Raw genomic sequence first — 23,064 nt, 5'->3', positions numbered from 1 at the left:
GAGTCAGTACAGTACCGTTCACACTGCTCTGTGTGTGTCACCCAATGACCAGTCTAGGCCCGAAAAAGGAAGTGTTCGTCACTCAGTCATGTCCGACTCTTTGCGACCCCATGGACTGTAGCCTTCCAGGCTCCTCTGTCCATGGGATTCTCCAGGCAAAATACTGGAGTGGATTGCTGTTCTCTTCTCCAGGGGAATCTTCATGACCCAGGGCTCAAACCCAGATCTCCTGCATTGCAGGCAGATTCTTTACCTTCTGAGCCACCAGGGAAGCCGGGTATAGGCCCTAGGTACTTGTTTACACTTAATATCAGTTTGCAAAGTCTGTTTTTTCTCACATTTATGCCTGTGCATATGGTAGGGGGTAGGTAGGGGGGATGATCCAGGTTGTCAAATACCAATTATATAAGATTTCTTTCTTAATCTCTTATCTGCAATCTCAACACCACTTTCCAACTTACAGGAGTCATTCCTCTGGTTCTTGGACCAGATAAGTGGACTTGAGTATACTTGCTCTGCTGTGAATTTCTGCAACTGTGTCTGCCTTCTGTGCCAAGAAGGGAGAGGACAGAGAGAGAACAAAAGCCACTGGGATTCTGCATGTGCTCTTGGGACCACAGGTTCTTGTGTGAGAGAGAAGGTCTCTTCCCTCACGGTTTAGCCTTCATGTAGTACTGCTGCCCGGAGAAGGCAATGGCACCCCACTCCAGTACTCTTGCTTGGGAAACCCCATGGACGGAGGAGCCTGGTAGGCTGCAGCCCATGGGGTCGCGAAGAGTCGGACACGACTAAGTGATTTCACTTTCACTTTTCCCTTTCATGCACTGGAGAAGGAAATGGCAACCCACTCCAATATTCTTGCCTGGAGAATTCTGGGGACGAAGGAGCCTGGTGGGCTGCCCTCTATGGGGTCGCACAGAGTCGGACACAACTGAAGCGACTTAGCAGTAGCAGCAGCAGTACTGCTGCCACAGACAGGGTGTGGGTGGGGGTGTGGGGGGTGAGGGATGGGAAAGAGTGAGAAAGGACAAAAGAAACACATGCACAAACAGAAAACCAGGGCTCCTGGCCCACTGAGTGCCCCCTTCCCTCTGTTTCTACCTGATGTACATATAGGCCTCAGGCTCTTTTTGAGTCCAGGCCAGGGATGACCTGCAGTCAAAAAAAAAAAAAAGGGAAACTCACCATCAGTTCAATAACACTCACTTTATGATTTCTTTTTCCTATCTACTTGCTGTCCTTTATTTTACAGTCCTCAGATTCAGGAGTTATAATTGCAATCAATGAGAGATAGGAGACCAAGTGTGGTCACAGTAATATTTCCACAATTGGAACTCACTCCTTGCAATGTAAATTTCAGCCCCTCAAACAAGAGGTGCCATTTTCCTCATTAGTTATGGAGTTCTAGTTCCAAATCTAGACCTTGCCAACTAAAGCATGTTGCTCACTAACTGGCTCTACTAGGATTGGGTCATTAACCCATTAACCACTGCAGCTAATGACATTTAACACACCATGAAAAAACTTCAGGATGAACACCAGGATTGAGGCAATCTGTGCTTAGGAAAGCTGGCAAATCAAGACTTTGGATAGTTAGATATTATCAGGAAAAAAATTATGAATGCAAAATTTTGCACCTTCCCATGCTTAGAAATGAACTAAAATTATTAACTAAGATCTGACTCTCATGGCTAGCAGCAACCTTCTACCCAGATGTGTGCTTGATTGCATGTACTCCTTAATATCATATATACGCTGACCTCCCCCATTACCTTTTTTTTAAATTAATTTTTATTGCAGTATAGTTGATTTACAATGTTGTGTTTATTTCTGCTGTACAGCAAAGAGAGTAGTCATGTACAGATGTGAGAGCTGGACCTTAAAAAAGGCCAAGTACCAAAGAATTGATGCCTTTGAACTGTGGTGCTGGAGAAGACTCTTGAGAGTCTCTTGGACTGCAAGGAGATCAAACCAGTCAATCCTAAAGGAAATCAACCCTGAATATTCATTGGAAAGACTCATGTTGAAGCTGAAGCTCCAGTACTTTGGCCACCTGATGTGAAGAGCTGACTCATTGGAAAAGACCCTGATGCCAGGCAAGACTGAAGGCAAGAGGTGAAGGAGATGACAGAGATGGTTGGATGGCATCATCGACTCAATGGACTTGAGTTTGAGTAAACTCCAGTTATTGGCAATGGACAGGGGGGCCTGGCATGCTGCCTCCATGGGGTCGAAAAGAGTCAGATACAACTGAGCGACTGAACAACCACAACAAAAGAGGCCTAATGCACTCCTGGTGACTCTCTTGGACCCCCACCACTGTCATGAGAACACGTCCCAGCTAGTTAGCTGGAGGATGAAGTCCCACCTGAAACAGAGCTGATTCATTTCAGCCCAGATCATCTTGATCAGGTCACATGATGGCAGCTGATGGGTTGGCTTGGGCCTGGCTGATCAACAGCTAAATCTGCCCCAGATCAGCAGAATAGCCTAGCTGACCTGTGGGCTTGTGAGAATTCATTATTGTTTTAAGCTACTCTGTGTTTGGGATGTTTGTTATACCATTTTATTATGTAATTAGATAGATGATAGGTAGATAAATAATTGATAGATAAATAAATAGACATTATAGGCAGGTAGAAAGACAATATATATAAAGAGAAAAGAAATAAATCATATTATTAATTTATTATATAAAATATATTCATATACTGAATAAATGTGTAACTATGTAAATATAGTTTGTAACAATATGTATATAAATACGCATATCTCTAATTTTCTTTCTCCCTCTCTTTCTTTCTCTCTCTCTCACAGTATTTCCCTCTATCTCTGTATATCCATCTTAACATGTGTATCACACTCTATGTAGCCACATACATTCTTCTGTCTCTGTAGCTCTGTCATTCTGTCTCTCCTTCCATTTCTGATTCTCTTACTGTGTATTTCCCTATCTCTCCATCTCTGTCTCTGGTGTTTACCTCTCCCCCTCTCCCTCTCACTGTATTTATATGAAAATCTCTTTCTACTCTTATCTCTCAATATTAATATTCCCTCCTCCTCTCCGTCTCTCTGTTTCCATCTCCTTATCCCTTAGTTTCTATCCCTCTCTCTTTGTCTTTTTACTTACCTCTCGTTTATTATCTCTCTCTCCTTTCATTAGAGATCTATCATTCTGGGTGTACATTTCTCTCCTCACTAACTCCTTTTATCTCTATGTCACTGTCTCCCTCATTTGCTATTTTCTTCTCATTACCTTTCTGCCCTTCATCCCTCTTTCCCAAACTTCCTAATACTAATTTCTGTTGCTATCAGTGTCTTTAAATAGCTTCCTTTCCCTTTATTACATTTAATATCTCTCTTCCATCCCTGCCATTCTATTTTATCATCTTTGCTGGGCTCTGTTGGCCTGTGGGATGTAGCCCAGGGCATCTGGTCAGCTCGCTATGATGGGAGAATGAGTTCAAGCTTACAAGTGTAAATTTACTTCTTTGGCTTCTCCTGACAATTTTACCTGTCACATATGAAGACACCAGAATTATGTGGTCATGTTAGGAGAGTTGCCAAATCATTGCTTCCTTGGGGAGAATGTTACAGCATCCAGACTATTACTTACATTTCTATTTCAGCTGCAGATACCTGGCAGTTATATGGGAAATAATCTGTAAAGAAATGCTAGAATTTTATCATTACCTCTAAATGAGTGTCTTGCTTTCTATATAGTCTAAAGACCATTTTACATATGAAACAGGGGCTTGGGGAAGTTAAGTAACTTACTTGAGGTTGCCTAGGGAATGAAGAATTTGAACCAAGAATTTGAACCAAGTCAGCCAGTCTCCAGAGCCTGTGCCCTAAGTAAATTGCTGGGTTGTTTGTGATTCAGCAATCAATTTCTGTCCTCTTTGAAATGTTGGATTGATGCATAATGTGATATTGTTTTACTTCCTGTGAGTGATAGTTGCTCAGTGTGTCCAACTCTTTGCAACTCCATGGACGGTAGCCCACCAGGCTCCTCTGTCCATAGAATTCTCCAGGCAAGAACACTGGAGTGGGTAGCCATTCCCTTCTCCCGGGGATCTTCCCAACCCAGGGATTGAACCTGGGTCTCCAGCATTGTGGGCAGATTTTTTCAATGTCTGAGCCACCAGGGAAGTTACCTTGATTCTATTTAGATACTTTTGCTAATTTCTAGCACCCTCTCCTGGCCATTTTGAATGTGTTTGGAGGTAAGAAAGTAAGTTCTCTTTCACTTTGAATATCCAGCTGACACATAAATATTTGTTGAAAAGACCACATTTTCCTCATTAAATTGACCTAGCACATTTGTAAAAAAACAGTTGACCATAAAGATGTTTGTTTCTGGACCCTTAGTTCTCTTGCAGTGACCAATGTACAAGAAGAGCACTTGGAAAGCCATACTCCATTCTAGATGGAAAGACCCCTAACAGGTACTTTTGCTCATCTGCAACAAAACTAAAGGAAACTGACTCTTGGATTTATATTTCCCACTGGAAAATGACCCCTGCACCAGACTAGTCTGTAGTGCATGCGTGCTGAGTTGCTTCAGTGGTGTCCGATTCTGTGAGGGAACTGTAACTCAAAATCTCCTTAAAGTGATACTCAAATGGAGAAGGCTCATCTGGACCAGGATGAGAAGAATCAGAACTAGACAGTTGTCCCAAGATGCTAAACCCAACCCATGTTTTCTTAATTTCTTGGACTTCTGCACAGAATCAAGTGTTTTTCCGTTTGAGAAGGAGCCTGTGCAGATTTTAGATATCAAAAATCTGGGCTGTGGTTAATTACCTATTTCCAGTCCTTTCATTAACTTTGGTGTATTTCGCCCCTCCAAGACACTGATTGAATGGCACTTAAGAACTTATTTAAAAGAAAGAAATCATACTCCTGTTCAGGCCACTATTGATATTACAAGATGGGATACCCTCACTTGGCTGATCAATAATACTTACTCTAACACTGACCATAAATATGAATATTCTTGAAAGGTTACTCAAGCTCAGCTAGAACAAAGAGCTGAGTCCGTCAAAAACCGTTAACCTTGGGACTTCCCTGGCAGGCCAGTGGTTAAGACTCCATACTTCCATTGCAGGTGTCACAAGTACAATCCCTGGTTGGGGAACTAAGATCCTGTACGTCTTATGGTACAAGGGAAAAATCAAATCTTCCCACTTTGTTAGGGGGACACTTTCCACAACCATGAGATGGTTATGGCTATGGTCTTTTAAGCAGAAAAGCTCCCTTATGTCAGGAGTTTTTCTAATAATGCTAGGCAATTGGGCTTTGTACCTTGTGAACAATGCCAATATATCATTACCCTTCGAGACAGCAATACAAGACAGACTGGATCAGAGGACTGGAGATATAGTGAGCTGCTCCTAATAGAGTTTAATGAGTTTGAGGAACCAATGAATGGCCTTGGTTTCTTCCAGGATGTATCATAAGATGTACCCTAGTTTTCCTGTAGACTCAAGGTCACCTTCAGGCCAATTTAGATATGGACCCAGCAAATTTACCATTGGTATAAGCCAAATGGCTCAAATGGTCTGTAATTCAGTGGTATGACCATTTAGCAGGTGTTTTTGTGCCTTTACAGGATCCCAAGACATAACTGGCCATATCAAACCTTTAACAAATTCATGCAGCAGACCATAAATAATAGTAATCAGACAGGCTATTAACCTACTGAATTCTGAGTTCTCTACGATGAGAAAAGTCATATTACAAAACTGAGTGGTCTTCAGTATCCTTACAGCATCTCAGAAGGCATCTGTGCCATAATTCAAACTGAAGAGTGCTTTTTCACACCAGATGAATCCTCTATGACAACACATTTAATGACCCACATGAAAAATCAGATTTCTTCTTTAAGTGATCCACTCCCCAGTCTTCATTATCACTTAAAAAACTGTTTTGGTGCTAGAAGCTCTTGGCTTAAATATTTGGCTAACTCTATTAACACAACTACTCATATTACTTGTATTCTACCTATTTTACAAGATTGCTGCATGACAAATATGTGGCTGAGCCATTGATAAAAATAATGATGACTAGGAGTCTTGAAAGGATTGAATAAACTTACAGTTCTTTATGAGATCAATAATTGTAATAGTGTAATTCAGGTACGGGAAGAAGCAACAAGAAGGAATCTTTTCCTGGACCATAACAGACTAATAAGATAGAGACTTTAGGCTACTGTTAATAGGGTCCATTCCAGTAATAGCACATTGATTGGCCTATCAATGAAATCCTGAGCATTCCTAGCACCGTTGGCCAAAATAATCATGAAACACCTTCCAATCCTTCGTGCAATTTATGACCAGGAGGGGGCACTGCCAACTGAAGAATGTCATTCACCTTTTGTCTCTACTAGAATTGAGTCATTAGCAACTGTAATCCCTGACTTTTAACACACCGTGAAGAGTCCAGGGTGGAGATCAGGGAACGAGGTACTCTCTGCTCTGAAAAAGCTGGCAGACAGACTTTAAAATAGTTAAATATTTTCAGGGAAAAAAAATCTTGAGCTGAATTTCTTGTATCGTCAAATATTTGGTTAAGCACTAAAGCCAATGACTAAGATTTGATTCTCATGACTAGCAGTAACCTTCTACCCAAATGTGTCCTTGATTGCATATACCCTTTCACCAATATTATGTATACACTGACTTCCCTGGTGGATCAGATGGTAAAGAATCTGCTTGCAATGCAGGAGACACAGGATTGATCCATGGGTCAGGAAGATCCCCTGGAAAAGGAAATAGCAACCCAGTCCAGCATTATTGCCTGGAGAATTCCAGGGACAGAGAAACCTGGTGGGTTACAGTCAACGGGGTCACAAAGAGTTGGACATGACTGAGCGACTAACACGTCCACATTTTTCACTCCCCCCAACCCTTACCACTTTAGAACAGTTTCTGAGAGCTACTGAGAGTCAGTGTCCCAGGCTGTGGTCCTCAGTAAGACACTGAGTGAACTCAGCTCACAGTTCCTATCTTGTGTGGGCTTTTTTTCAATTGACAACCGTAAGAGGCCTTAATGCACTTCTGCTGGCTTTCCTGGTTGCCCATCATTATAATGAGAACAAGTCAGTGTGTGACTTGAACGTGCCCTAGGGTCAGACTAAAGCCTTGTTCTCAGCCATAGAGCTGAGCTTCCCTCTGGGACTGGATGGATGGAGTCTAGGACCTGGACCCTCATATTGGACCTGCTTGGGGCGGGGTGGGGGTGGGGGTGGACATCTGCTTTTCATGTTGATTTTGCTGAGCAGCCCTTAGCTCATTCACTCATCACACTGTCATCTGACTTACTTACTCTCCTCTAGTAAGCCTTGCTTAGGTTGACTCTGAAGTCATTTTCACTTATGTGACTCCATATATGACACTTCATTGCACAGATGAAGCCAGGGCCTCCTTATTACTGTTCTTTGAGGACCAAAGCAGACTGCAGTTGCCCACCCCTGCAGTCTGTCCATGTGACTGGGTTCAGGAATCAGGTGTTGTGTCAGCCCATCTACACTGGGAAAATGAGACCAAGAAGTACCAGCCTCAGTAATTCACAGATCATGGAAGAGCCCAGGTGGTTGGTGGAACATCAGGGATGATCTTGCTTTTTCCTCCAGAACAAGGTCCTGAGCATGAATGGAGGTAAATCCTGGGTGTAAGCTTCCCAACTCACAGAAGAGTTGATTGGAGGAACTTTGTCTGTAAAAACTGGGGTACCTGGACCCACAGCCCAGAGTATGTTTGATAACAATCACATGCCTGTGTAGAGGACTTTTCTTGCATTAGCTATGACCCTTTGAAAGTGAGCAAAGTTGGCTGTGGTTTAACTGTTCTCATTTCCTTGTGACACCCCAGCTACCCCTTGCACAGCCTCAACTAGTAGAGGCCAGTTTGACTTTGAGCATTTTCCACGAATCAACCACATTTGACAGAGCACGTAAACATAAAAACCCTGAGAAAATGAAACCACATCAGCCACACCAGCGCCATCGTGCTGCCACTCAGGGCCACCCCACCCCCACGGCCCTCCCCTCTCTGCACCTCCCAGGCCAGGGCAACCCAGGGCGAGTTGGGGCAGGAGGTTGCTGAGAAGTTGGAAACCACAAGAGACACTGCCCATCAGGGCCCTAGCTGTGGAATCAGCTGCAAAAACTCAGTGATGTGCAAATTTCCCTTCTTGCCTTCTGTACTTTCTCAACGCAGAAATAGTTGCAAATCTATAGGAGGAGGGCCACGTATTTGGGCTGAAGAAGCTTTATCAAATTCATGCAAATCAAGGAGTTGATCTAAGTTAGATTTCATCTTTCTTGTATCTGGTTGCTCTTATTTTCTTTCCCAAAGGGAATTTCTACTTCCTTTCTCAAAGAACCTGCTTAGCAGATACTAAAGCTGATGAAAAACAAACCAAAAAAGAAATCTCCAATTTTAAATGATACATTGGCTTATGTCTGACACGTAAAATGTTTTACTTTAAAAGGTGTCGCTAGAGAAAATAGAAAAATATATGATCTTTTTCCCACCCATGTATCAAGCATCACACATTTTATGCCTGTGCCTGTAGAAATACAAGACATACAATTAAATGAACATCATACTTGTTAGTATTATTACTCTATAGAAAAAGTGATCAAAGGACATGAACAAATATTTCACAGAAAAATAAATATAATTTTTGCCTATATGAAAAGACTTTGGTCATCGCTTGCCAAAGAAGGCAAATTTAAACTACGATGAGATGTAATTTTTCACCAGGATGAGCAAAATCCTGACCTTTGACATCACTGTCCCGACATTCACCTACTTTGTGGTACAAATGCAGACCTGGCCCGTTTGCATCCTGTCACTGCTCCCTGCTTAACCTTGGATGTCTTTCCCAGTCTCTCTGGGACCTAGTCTTTCCATCAGTGAAATGAACATTATACTTGAAGCAAACAAACTGCCTACAGAATTCCTGATGCTTACTAAGTAGTCAGTACATGCTGCCATTCAAACAAAACAAACAAACAAAAAAAAGAGAGAGAGCAGAAAAAGAAAATTAGCCTAACAGAACATACAGAGATCATACACTTAGACAAGTTTTCATGGCTAACAGAAATGTGGAATTTCTAGCCTTTTGACTGAATTAGCTCATCTCGGTGTAGTCCCTCTGGTTATCTCTTATTACTCATGATTTCTAGTTGACAGTTACATAGGACTTCGCTTTTTTAAAAGGGGGAAATCAAGTATTACTTAACTGTCACCCGCTTGATTGACAGAAAGTTTGCAAAGCATGAAATCAAAGAGAGAAAGAATTCTAAAACAGTAAAGAATGCATAATTGGAAAACTTTGAGAATTATTGTCTGAAGTTTCCTTTTTATTTTTGAGAAGTGTATGAACCACTCTAGCCCTATAAAATCTATTGGGCCTTGAGTGTTTTGATATGGAATTACGCAAATGTTTGCTTAACTTCTCTATTGTTCACCTGTGGATGTAGCCTGTTGCTCTAATATTTATTTTATTGAACCAAGTCTCTTGAACTTTAGTTGCAGAAATCCTATTAGTAGGTAGGAGGTTGGTATTTAACCTCTTCTCAACCTAGGAGCAAGGAGAGGAAATATGGACAGGGGAAGAGGCACTTCATCACTTCTTAGCCTGATAACAAAATTTCCCTGTTTTAATGGAAAGTAAAAGTTAATTGTTTCTATTTTAGCAGCAACTACTGTAGAAGGAAAGAACAGAGCTCCAGTAACCAAACTGCTGGTGTTTAAACCCCAGTTCTGTTTCCCTGTGCAGATACCCTTTACCTTTTCTCTGCCTCAGTTTCCCCAATTATAAAAAAGATCAAAATCCATATCTCAGAGGCTTCTCATGAGAATTAAATAAGAGGTACCTAGACCAGCCCCAGAAAGCACTATTTCAGTATTTGCTATTACTGTTTCATTAAGATGTTAGTCATTAAATTTATAAATTGCTCTGGAAATTTGAAATTATTTAGCTTGAACGCTTTTTTCAAAAGATGGATAAACTAGGCAACAAGACATGGTCAAGGAGACATGACACAGATGGTTAAAATAGACCAAGTAGCCAAGGTGCTAACTATGGGGTGTGAGGTGGAAACTCTGGTCCAGTGTTCCTTCTCCTGTACCATGTGGCAATTATGCTGTAGTGAAAAAGGACTGGACCAAAAGGATGTACACCTTCCTCCCACCTCAGAAATGCACCTGAATACTCAAGAGGCTTCCGCAGGGAGATTCTGAGGACCTCAGGGCCCATTGAGTCTAAGGGAGGAGCTGGGGTGTCAGGATGCTCAGAGTACCATCCACTGTCTTGTTCTGCCCAAGACTCTCAGTCCAATTGTTACACTCCCCACCAAAAGCAGTTACTAATCTAGATATACTCCCAGAGTAAGGCAGGATTTCCATAGTGTTGATAATAAGGGGAGTAGCTATGGTGATTCCAGAGGATATACATGAGGAGAAGGCAGACGCACCCACAAGTCCTTAAGAAAATTCTCACTGACTCCTTGAAGGATGTCTTTAGTAAAGAAGCAGTGCGTGTCTTGTTTTCTTTTGCTTTGCTTTGTTTTGTTTTCCCGGTTGAAAGTGAGTGCTGGGGAAGCTAAAACATACAAGGTAACAAAATATAGGATCTGAGAACAAAGAGACCTGGCTTCAAATGAGTATTACTAACAAAATTGTGGTGAAGAGCGGATAACTTTATTTCTCTTATTGGTAAACTGTGGACTATAACTATACCTTCCTCCAAGGGCTCTTAGAGGATTAATGGAATTACCTGATGAATGATAGAAAATGAGTCCCTCTTCCATCCACATCCAACTTGTGTGCAGGGAAATGAGATTAGAGATGATTCGTGATGATCCTGTGTATGTGTAGAATCGATCAATACTATTTCTACAGTAGAGCTGCCAACACTAGATGCTAATGTTGTTGAGGACTTGCATGAACCCAACATCGTTAACTCCTGTTCTTCCTGCTCATAGAGACAGGGCTCTGTAACTTCATTACCCAGAAGAGGAAATGAAGGCGCAGAGTTCAGATTGTTGCCTGAGGTCACACAGATGCTAATACAGACTCAGGCTTCAAACCCAGGCCCTCGGGGGTCGGGGGTCAGAGTCTGTGTGCCTCACCCTCCACCGGACGCCCCTCTGGTGCTGGAGAAGTTCTCATGGGGTTGATGTGAGGGTCAGGAGGCAGTGCTTGTGAGACACTAGTACCATCTGAACATGCACAGTGCAAGGCATGATGGGTGTCACCCTGTCACCATCAGAACATCCCAAACCAATGAGTCTGAATCTGGTGACTTTGAAAGAAAAGGAGCCCAGTACTTTCATCTGGCTATGGGTCCTCTTGGGGCCAGTGCCCCAAAGGAAGAACCATAACCACTGTCTCAGGGAAAGACTTAGAAATGGGTTGTTGATCATTATTACAACCAGCGCTGAATTTAATAGCTCAGTCGTCATGCTGTTTCTTAGCTTGGTTAGATTTCATGAAATTAAAGTACACACAGACAAAAGTGGCTATTGATTTCTCTTTTTAATTATTGTGCCTATTATGAAAAAGACAGTACAGAATTCAAGTAGCTAAGCTGGCAGTCCCAGAATGTGTGGCAGGGAGGGTCAGGGTGATGGTCTGGGGGGAGGCGCTGAGGGAAGAGATGGGGAGCTGCCTTCTGTGTGCAGGTTCAAGGACTTGGAGGCTGGAGGAGCTGATGAGGTTGTAGAGACAGGGTGGGGAGAGGCTGCCCTGGACCAGCCCTGGGCACTTTCCCTGAATAATGGCGGAATTCCTTGATACAGAGGAAAACTGTTTGCCCAGTGGTTTGAAAAACCAGTACACAATAATAGAAAAATGTACCCATTATGTAGATGATGAAGGAGAGTTAACCATTTTAGGGCACCATCTAACAGAAAATCTTCCCGTCGCTGAAGATGCCTGTTCTCGTAAACACACAGAAGGCGATGATGGAGAAGTAGATCACGCTCTTGAGGAGGAGGAGGAGGTAGGTGTAATAGGCAGAGGTGTTCGCAAACTGCAGCTGCAGGGTATCTAAGAGAAGTCTTTTGATTAGTTAGGCCTTGTCTTTCAAAAGGATAAAAAAAACAAGTGATGGGGAAACATGTCATAGTTGGAAGAGTCTGAGCCATTATATGTTGTGCATCAGTGAGATTCCTCTAAGGGGTACAAACCAGGGAAATCTGTTGGTGTTTATGGTGGTGGTGAGGGGTGGCTAGTGAAGAGAACATTGTACAAAATGGAATAAACTGTTTAATCCAAACTCTCTGAAACTTTAGGAGCTCATGCTTCAGTCACCTGTATTTTCTTTAACATCTCTTATTGTGGCTAAGATGTCATGGAATAATTGTACTTATTGTCTCCTGAAATCTTGCAAGATATATAAGATGCTAAGAAAAACTAACAACGATGATGGGTCTGACTTGCCTCCTCAACAGATCACCAGGTCTCTTTCTATGAAAATTTCCCTTTTCCACACTTCATCTCATAGAGTCAGAACTCCAGAATCACTAGCACTTGGTGTGGAAAGGATCTCAGGAGGTAACGTGTTCATAACTCACTGCCCTCGGTCAGGTCAGGCGTTAGCTGAGTTCCTGGCCCCTTGATACTGGGAATGGAGGAGGGATCAGCAGAGCCAGAACTTCTAAATTCACCTAGAATCTTCATGTAGAGAGAAGGGGCCACCCACCAGTACTGATTTCTGCGCTAGCTAAATGGATACCCTATGGGGGGCATTCCACATATGTGACCTTATCCCCCAAGTAACTGAGTTGAGTGCAATTGTACCCTATTGGCAGTTAAGGAAACTACTGTCCAGAAGTAATTTACCCATATTCATGCAATAACAAAACAACTGGTGTTAAAATAACTGGTGTTAATAGCAAAACAACTGGTATTAATAACAAAACTACTGTCCAGAAGTAATTTACCCATATTCATGCAATAACAAAACAACTGGTGTTAAAATCCATCTGTGATACCCAGAAGCCCATGCACTTCTACACATACCACCCCCTGCCCTGCAGTGGGTCCATTCTATCTCAAGACCTTGGCTTTGGGATTCTTGCTCTATGCCTGTATCTTAGAGGCAGAATAGAGAACTGAGTAAGTGTGTGAGCCATTGATTCAGATGGGCTGGGCTGAATCCCCAGATCGAGCCATGTGACTTTGTACAAGGGAATTAATTGCAGCTCTTTGTCCTCATCTGTAAAGTGAGGAGAAGATACTGTACCACCTCAGGGGAATGTTAGGAGGAGCAAACATAATATTTAGGCAAGACATGGCACAGCACCTTGTATATATAAAGCTCTCCGTAAGTGTCAGTTCATGTATTAGCTACTAGCAATCACCAAAGACAAAAAAAAAAACAAAAAAAAAAACCTACAAGCAACTTGATATCACATTTCCCCAGTTATTAGAAACACAAGGCACACAAATGAAGGAAATCTACTGTTGAAATAATTCAGAGTCTATCACTGCACCCTCTAATTCAGAGTCATCTCACATCAAAACCAGCATTTACAGTGTTAAGATGACTCCTAGGAAATGATGATAGATTTACTTAAAAAATCACTTAGTCCATTTCTGCAATATCCAGACATTCTGTTTTTTCTACCTTAAACCAAATAAGTTCAATAGTTAAATTTTTCCAGAGGAAAAAAATGTGGTAGCATGACATAAAGGCAAACATAGACAAAAACTTACCACTTTCTTTTTTCATGCAGGCATGTAGAGCGACCTCTACAAAATAAAAGCAAGTATTAGTGAATTGTTTATATCCATTATGTGACAGTGTGTGTCTCTGCATGTGTCTGTAGATAGACAGACAAGCTGATAGATAGAATTTGCCAAGAGAGGAGAAAATCATTAAGAATAAGAGCCCTACAAATTTAAGAACAGATGGTCTGATGTGACATAATTCAGTAGACCTAACTCATATGTGGTTTTCTGTATGTGACAATGTTGAAGTTCACGAAGGGGACATTTTTCTTCTCCTTTGTTACAATCAGAAGGTAATATTAATATCTAAGAACATCTTCCCTGGTGGCTCAGACAGTAGAGAATCTGCTTGCAATGCAAGAGACCTGATTTTAAACCCTGGGTTGGGAAGATCCCCTGGAGAAGGAAATGGCAACACACGTCAGTATTCTTGGCAACACACTCCAGTATCCTGGAAAATTCAATAGACAGAGGAACCTGGTGGGCTACAGTCCATGAGGTTCCAAAGAGTCAGACATGACCGAGAGACTAACACTTTCACTTTCAAGACCATCTTATTTTCCTTCTATATTCATAGCTTCTAACACAGTGTCTACCCCAAAGTAATTGTTCAAGAAATACTGTCAAAAAGACAAATCATCAGGAAAAGTAACTGTTCTACAGTCTTAAGCACCCACTGCTTACGTGAAAGGATGTTCCCAAAAGGAATGCATCCAATTCTAGAATCCACAATGGAATCTCACATTTGGAGTTTGGCTTAGGTAAATTTCACACCTAGTCAAAAAAAACCAGCCAAACCTTTCCAAGTCACACATACTCCAGTACTCCCAACTCACATACATGATTTTCTGCTGTCGTGGAATTTATGGAGAAGGAAATGGCAACCGACTCCAGTATTCTTGCCTAGAGAATCCCAGGGAGAGAGGAGCCCTGTGGGCTGCTGTCCATAGCGTCGCACAGAGTCAGACACGACTGAAGGGACTTAGCATGCATGCATGCATTGGAGAAGGAAATGGCAACCCACTCCAGTATTCTTGCCTGGAAAATCCCAGGGACAGAGGAGCCTGGTGGGCTGCCGTCTATGGGCTCGCACAGAGTCGGACACGACTGAAGCGACTTAGCAGCAGCAGGATAACAATATAATGCCTGGAAGATTCCCTGGATAAGAGAATGGCTACCCACTCCATTATTCTTGCCTGGGAAATCCCATAGACAGAGCACCCTCGTGGGTTACAGTCAGTGGGGTCACAAAGAGTCAGACACGACTGAGCGACTAACTAATTAACTAATAGCTAGTGAGTGATTATTACTGTGCCAGACATTTAATGAAATACTTCACATGCATTATCTCCTTTAACTCCCCGATGACACTGTGGTGAGTTATACTGGGGAGGGATTCCATGTCACAAAAGGGGAATAAAGGTTAGAGGATAAGTCATACCCGTGATGACAGAGTACAGTCAAATGTTGGTTGTGGGGGATTAAATGAAATAAACCATGTGAAAGGTACTTGTAAAAATAATCCATCAAAATACAGAGAAATTAATCTCTAAAGAGACCACATAATTTCACCATGTTAGTCACTCAGTGATGGACATTAAGAACAGCTTCTTTTCCAGAGTTCTTAGTTATTCTTAACAAATGAAATATTTATCACAGGAGCTCAGCATTTCAGTGCAATTCTTTCCAGGATGGCGAGAGAGACCAAATCACATTACTTGTTCTTGACAATATAAAACTTGACGTGAGAGTTGTATTTATCTAAAGTGAAAAAAATGCAAATATTCATACAAAGACAAAATTTATTTAAAACATAATAAACTGTTGGATGGAGGGAAGCAGAGACACAGAGGTTGTTTGGGTTTATTCTTTTTATCCTAGATGTGTTTTTGTCCACATGATATGGTTCTGGTGTGCTGTTTTACACCCTTGAGATCTTTTTTTGGTTCACTCTAAAAAACGCATTTGGGACACAGTGTCCCCATTTCTCAGAAGTTCACTTTTTATCACTTTGCTTTTACAAAAGATCTACATAAGTACCTGTTTTCACAAAGGAATCTGAAGAGGATTTTCAGTTTTATGAAAAAAGGCTAGAAGCAAAAGTAGCATTTAGTGTTTGTTTTGCAGCGAGCCATGATAGAGGCAGTGGGCACCCCCAGCAGCAAGGACAGCATCACCAAGGAACTGCACTCAGCATCTCAGCATCACATTGCCATAGCTCTGAACTGTGTCCATAAGCATCTGTGCTTTATTTTCTTTCTTTTATATATATGGGTCTTTGTTATTGCATGGGCTACTCTCTAGTTGTGATGTGCAGGATTCTCTTGTGGAGCACGGGCTCCAGGGCTCATGGGCTCAGTAGTTGTGGCTCCCAGGCTCTAGAGTACAGGCTCAATATTTGCAGTGCTCAGGTTTAGTTGCTCCGTGACATGTGGGACCTTCTCAGACCAGGGATTGAACCCATGTCTCCTGCATTGGTAGGCAGATTCTTTACCACTGAGCTACCAGGGAAGCCCTGTGCCTTATTTTTTATCTATTTTTTGTGCATTTGTTAGCCAGATGTGTCTTCAGATGATTGCTTCTTCACTTTATGCCCTTCAGCTTAGGATAGATTTCATAGGAACAGTCTACTTTTGGGTAGAAGCTAAACCTGTATAGACGTTGGGGTAAATCCCAAGAATGAAAATGCTAGTACACTCATGTTAGATGTTAAAATATACTTAAGAACTGGCTTTAATAAGTCTTTAAAAACTCTTTCTTTTCCTTACAGTGAATTTATTATAATATTAATAAAGATCACTTATCACCATGCATCGACTGAGCTAAAAACAATAATGTAAAATTTTTTCCTCATAAAATCGTGTGAGCATCCTGTTCTCTTTCTGAGTCATCGTTGGTCAAAAACTTGGATCAGATTAGTTTTTATGTGCCTTCAAGATCACATCATTGATTCGTGCTTCCATATTTATTTTTACTTTTTATTAAGACAACGAAAATAACAACAAACAGAAACTTCTAAGAAACAATGTTAGTGTAGAATTTAGTGTAGAATGACTTTGATAAAATGCCGTTATTAGCTATGTTGCTCTGAGAAGCCAATGGGAGGCATTTATTCCAGAAATTAACTGTCAAATAAAATATATTATCAACTAGAACATCTCTCCTTTATGTTCATCATCACCTGGAACTTATTATTCCTATTTTCCCCAGAACATTAGGAAAATCAAAACATAATAGAGCATTTAAGCCCAAGGTTATATTAAACTTACTTTGTATATTTGCTTCCCCTCTGTTTCTTAGGTGTAGAAACAGAAATACGGGGTTGTTTCTGTAATCATACTCTAGTTGGTTTTAGAAAAGGATATAAGTAAATACAATGAATATATGAATAAGTACAACAGTATTATGTTTTAGAAAGCAAGCATTTTCTCGGATGTTACTTCATTTGCTCTTCATCAAGGCCCCAGGACAAATCCAAGGCAACTACTCAAATATAATTTGATCATTGGACAAACTAAGGATCTAAGAAGGTAGATTTACTTCAGAAATTCAGACTGCTACACCAAAATCTCTGCACAGATTTTTTTATGCTTGGCTCCCACTGCTTAAAAAAGCTTCCTAACCACAGAGAGAAGTACAAAATGATTCCTTCTTATGGGCATTCTGCGGCCTTTGGTCTGTTAGGCAAATACTCAGAACATTAAGTTTCAAGTCCAGGGAGTTACAGGACCACTTACAGGGCCAAGGCATATCCAGCCCTCTGCCTGCATTGTGCGGACATGTCCAGCAACTGCATCAAAGGGACTCCTTTGGGACATCATGCCCAAATCACGAGTAACTCTGAGTGATTAGGGAACGAGTATATTCTCTTTTAGAGAAGGAAATGGCAACCCACTCCAGTATTCTTGCCTAGAAAATTCCATGGACAGAGGAGCCTGGTGGGCTGCCATCTATGGGGTCACACAGAGTTGGACAGGACTGACTTAGCAGCAGCAGCAGCAGCAGCAGCATATTCTCTTTACATACATTGTGGCTCACATGGTAAAGAATCTGCCTTCAATGCAGGATTGATCCCTGGGTTGCGAAGATCCGCTAGAGAAGGGAATGATTACCCACTCCAGTATTCTTGCCTGGAGAATTCCATGGACAGAGGAGCCTGGCGAGCTTCAGTCCATGGGATCACTGAGTCAGACATGACTGAGTGATATTCTCTTTACTGTAGTGCATCTTTCTGGGAAAGTAATTTGCCCAAATGTGTTCATTCACACATTGCTCCAGGACTGGCACATGCTAGGGCCACAATAAAAGTTTGTGAGAGGCATTTTCCAATGGCAAGAAATACATTCATTATGTAGAATGGGAGTAAGTCTGTACACTTTAGCCTCACTCCATCTTTAATTGGGCTTCCCTGGTGGTTCAGATGGTAAAGAATCTGTCTTCAATGCAGGAGGCCTAGGTTCGATCCCTGGGTCAGGAAGATCCCCTATGGCAACCCTCTCCAGTATTCTTGCCTGGAGAATTCCATGGACAGAGGAGCCTGGCAGGCTATAGTCCATAGGGTCGCAAAGAGTCAGACACGACTGAGCAACTAACACACATCTTTAATTCCAAAATTTTAGCTTAAGGTAGTAGGTAAAACACAAATCTCAAAAACCCAATACCATAATAAACCTGCAGCAGTAATTATTCTACTTTTTATTGAGCTACAATCTAAATTCCTCATAAAAACATCATTTTGTCATTTAATAGCTCATTATTTCTGGGTTATATCTTGAGCAAAGCAAGACTGAAGTAAGAGTGACTTTACTTGCTCAGTAGAACTTTTCTGAAAGGTATATAGTTGTTCTTATTTCTGATCAAGTAAGATCATCAAAAATGGAATATCTTTCATTGTGTTTATTACATGCTAATTGATAGGTACTTTGATGTGTGTTGTTTCATTTAATCTACACAACAACACTAAAATATATCATTGTGACCTTTATATTTTAGATGATCAAACTGATCTGAGAAAGGTTTAGTAAATTTTTTTCTTTTTTATGTTTCAAAGTGAAAGTGAAAGTCACCAAGCCATGTCCGACTCTTTGTGACCCCATGGACTACACAGTCCATGGAATTCTCCAGGCCAGAATACTGGAGTGGATAGCCATTCCCTTCTCCAAGGGATCTTTCCAACTCAGGGATTTAAGCCAGGTCTCCCACGTTGCAGGCAGATTCTTTACCAGCTGAGCCAGCCAATGTAATTTAGTAGGACATTTAGGCTATCATTAAAGGTAACAACATTTAAGATGATTTATATTTGTTTTCATTAATGCTTGATTGAAAAGCTTGGGTATTTCCTTTGGGAAAAAAAAGTATTCTTGAAGGTTATGTTTCTTTATAATCTCATACCTTTGTTAACTGAAGAAAAAAAAATCTCTTGATCACGTCCTCCTTTGTTATTCTCGTGTTTGACGATACATACATGTTCTTTATCCATTGCCTTTTTAGTCAAGGTCAGCCAGCTGAATTTCATGTATGTGTCATTGGTCTTGATGATATCTCCCTGTTGGGATTCCAGAATTGTATTGCCATTCTTTTCTTTCCATTGTACCTTAATAGCATCAGGGAAAAAATTCTGAAGAAGGCAAAGATGTGTTCCAGCCATATGGAGTTTTACTTCGTCAACTGAAGGAAAAAATATAGTAGGCTTGGGAAACAAGTCTCCATCAAGCCTTCTATCTGTGGGGGGAAATGGAACAGAATTGAAAAGAATTATTAGAGAAACATACATGTCATGCAGTTTGGAACAACTTAGCTTAGAGTGAAAAGAAGAAAAGCTGCCAGTGAATTAACTCTCGTCATGGCTTTTCATCCACAATAGATGATGAGGTACCTATTATTGTTTTATTTCAATGGGAAGAGATGTTCAAAAAGTTATATCACTTGCCCAAAGTCACAGTTTTTCAGAAGCAGAGGCTGGCCCACATCTTGGCTTTGGTTCCTTTTCCACTTGCTAAGTTGGATTGTGACTTAAAAATGCCCCGTATCAATGCTTGTGACATTCATAAACAAATTAATTCTCTTAAATCTCTTTTGTTCTATCACAGTGGAGACTGTTTTAAAAGGGATGGGAGTAGGTGATGGGGCTAGGGGAGGAGACCAGGTAACTTTGATGGTTTCTCTACAGGTAAGAATCTTTAGTTGCTTCTAAACTACTTCTCTTTCCTATATCAGGTTTTGCAACTTATGGTCTCTTTGGCCAGTGAATACATTCTCACATTCTGCAAATATGTTGAACCTCATTATTCATTTAACTTATTCTGGGATATATCATACTTATTTTAGTTCCTAAATAAATGAATGTCAGGAGAGGCTATCATTTTAAAACAATATACATTCACTTGTATTCATGGGAACCTATGTCCACATGTACTTAACAATCTAAGTTGAACTTTTAGCTTCAAATGTGGGCCCTATGCTCAGTTCTGAAGTGAAGTTCTCCATGCTCATTGACAACTTTATACAACTTCTCAATGTCACATCAGAACCACTCTAGACTTTTGAGTGGGGCAATATTAAAGTTTCACCTCTAAATTATCTACAGTGCCTTGAATTTAGAAGCAAAACAATATTTTCAGTATTTCTATTAAAATGAATTATTTTCAGAAATGTTTTTATATTTATATTGCCAAGTAATGCAGTTATAGAATTTTGCTTTAGAAAATGTTCGTCAAGAACACATTTTATTTTGGAATTTCATTCGAAGTTGAAGCATAACTAAGAACACACCATATTTTGACTTTCAGTGTCTCCCTTCAAATTTGAATCTACCTTGGGCTGCTAACCTAGACAGCATATTAAAAAGCAAAGACATTACTTTGCCAACAAAGGTCCATCTAGTCAAGGCTATGGTTTTTCCAGTGGTCATGTATGGATGTGAGAGTTGGACTGTGAAGAAAACTGAGAACCGTAGAATTGATGTTTTTGAACTGTGGTGTTGGAGAAGATTCTTGAGAGTCCCTTGGACTGCAAGGAGATCCAACCAGTCCATCCTAAAGGAGATCAGTACTGGGTGTTCATTGGAAGGACTGATGTTGAAGCAGAAACTCTGATACTTTGGCCACCTGATACGAAGAGCTGACTCATTGGAAAAGACCCTGATGCTGGGAAAGATTGAGGGCAGGAGGAGAAGGAGATGACAGAGGATGAGATGGCTGGATGGGATCACCAACTCGATGGACATGGGTTTGGGTAAACTCCGGGAGTTGGTGATGGACAGGGAGGCCTGGCGTGCTGCGGTTCATGGGGTTGCAGAATCGGACACAACTGAGTGACTGAACTGAACTGAACTGGGCTGCTAAGCTGTTTATGAACTAAAATATTTCTTTGTTTACACCTGCTGAATAAAGTGTATATAGAATTAGTGTCACATTAAAAGTTATGGCTCCCGAGTTTTCTTGCAGACATAAAGTCAAGGTATGTAAGAAAACATCACAGTTTGCAAAAGGTGTCACTTGGATGCTGGAATGTTCTTGATTATATGCTTACTGTTAATATAATAATTGAAATTATAAGGCTTAGAACACTTTCCAATTTGATGTTCAACTGAACATGAATGCCTTGCTGATATTATCTTTTGGCTAACTTGCATTTAGTTTAATGATCCAAGGGGCAATTTCTTAAGAAAAGAAACACTGGATTTCTCCTTTGAGAAGAAATGGAAAAATATTCTTTATAATTTCTGCCTGTGTAGCAAAGGTCTTGATTTCTATACTAAATCAGTAAGCAAGCAATGTTAATTTTTACTCATACTGTAAATACAACTAGCTCACAATGTGCTTAATTTTATACATTTCAGTTTTAGCACAAATAGTATTTGATTGATTGTAATAAGACACTAAATATTTCTCCATCTGTATATGTAATTTATTGATCTTGATTTATGTGTTCTATTTTTTCTTGTCGTATTTTTAATCAGATAAATAATTGCAGTTCATTTATATTTAAATAAGAATTTCAAATTTATGACATTTCTAACTACATCCATTTGACTTTATACCTTGACCTTTCTCCATAAAAATTTATTTTTTTTTTCTGATAACTATAAGCATGAAGCCCAAATTTATGGGCTATAAATTGAGGCAATAAATTTTGGTGTAGATATGATATCAATTAAGAAAAAGATTAAGATTTATTTTCTTATATGTGCATAAAGTGTTCATAGTCTACATTTATGAACAAAAATAAAAAATGAACACGTTTTAATTTCATTTTTCTTGTTAAGTGAAAACAATATCCCCTAAAGAGAAAAAGAATACATCTAAATTCAGTTTTTTGTGTGAGTGGACGGTAAGATAATTCTTCATTTGAGCCGTTAGAAACACAACTGTATTTGCTGGAGAACATCTGTTCTGTCAATGCTATGGGCTGCAAATAACTCCATACTGGATACAATTTTCTTTGAATAGGTTGTAGTTACACTATCCGGCACCCATGATAAGTAAGTCAGGCGCAAAGTACTATATTCACACTATCTCATTCAATTCCAATAAAACCCCTGCTGAATACATATTGTTATCTCATTTACGGATTAGGAAACTGAAGCCAGAGTATCATCTCCAAGTTCACATAAGCAGTCAGTGACAGATCCAGAGCTCCAGCTCAGCCAAAGCTTACACTCCTTAAAAACACCCTTTCATCATCAGAGAAGGAAATGTGTCAACTCACAAAACCTACCTGTAATAATAAACTTTGGCCTTGGGCCAAACACCTTCATAATTACATAGATATTAGTACTTTGTACAACTCCACATGGACACAAAGCGAATTCCTATCACAATACGTACACGGTGTTGTTTGTGCTATCCTTTACTATGCAGATTCGTTTAAAAATCTGTTCTAAGATTTTTACTTCTAAACATCACCAAAGCCCTGTTTTCTCTAAACGTTCTTAACTATTACTCCAATTTAATTTTTTCTTCTCTTCTCTAGAAACTTGAAAAATTTGCATTTCTCTGATACCTACCTGTGACTACAAGTTTTGTCCCATCGCTGAAGATTTTTACATAATAACTCCACAGTGATTCAACCCATATCAAAAACTGTAGAATAATTTAGCATCTCTGATTTCTTCAAATCCTAATGTAACTATGGCAGTCTGCTATTCAAGTGCATGGTTAGAGTCTGAACAAAATTTTTAATGAAATGTGTGGGCAAAAGGCATTATTTCTCAACTGTTTCTGTATTGACATAATTTTTAACTTTTAGGTGTAATTCAAATAAGAAATTAAATATTACACTTGAATATTTGACTTTTGTATGTATCCCTAAT

General features: G+C 40.3%; 1 gene segment (V, D, J or C); it reads right to left on the bottom strand.

Annotated features, from left to right (window-relative positions):
* Positions 1 to 11,533: 11,533 nt before the first annotated feature.
* Positions 11,534 to 23,064, bottom strand: part of LOC145524694 (T-cell receptor gamma chain C region C10.5-like) — a 29,825-nt gene continuing 18,294 nt past the window's right edge. Inside the window, 4 exon segments of the C gene segment in view lie at positions 11,534 to 12,065; positions 13,737 to 13,772; positions 19,143 to 19,472; positions 22,759 to 22,805. Of these exon segments, the coding sequence occupies positions 11,920 to 12,065; positions 13,737 to 13,772; positions 19,143 to 19,472; positions 22,759 to 22,805 (559 nt within the window).

Source organism: Giraffa tippelskirchi, chromosome 10, assembly GCF_054371585.1.
Source record: "Giraffa tippelskirchi isolate mGirTip1 chromosome 10, T2T-mGirTip1v1.2.pri, whole genome shotgun sequence".
NCBI lineage: Eukaryota > Metazoa > Chordata > Mammalia > Artiodactyla > Giraffidae > Giraffa > Giraffa tippelskirchi.
This window is presented reverse-complemented; position numbering and strand designations above follow the sequence as displayed.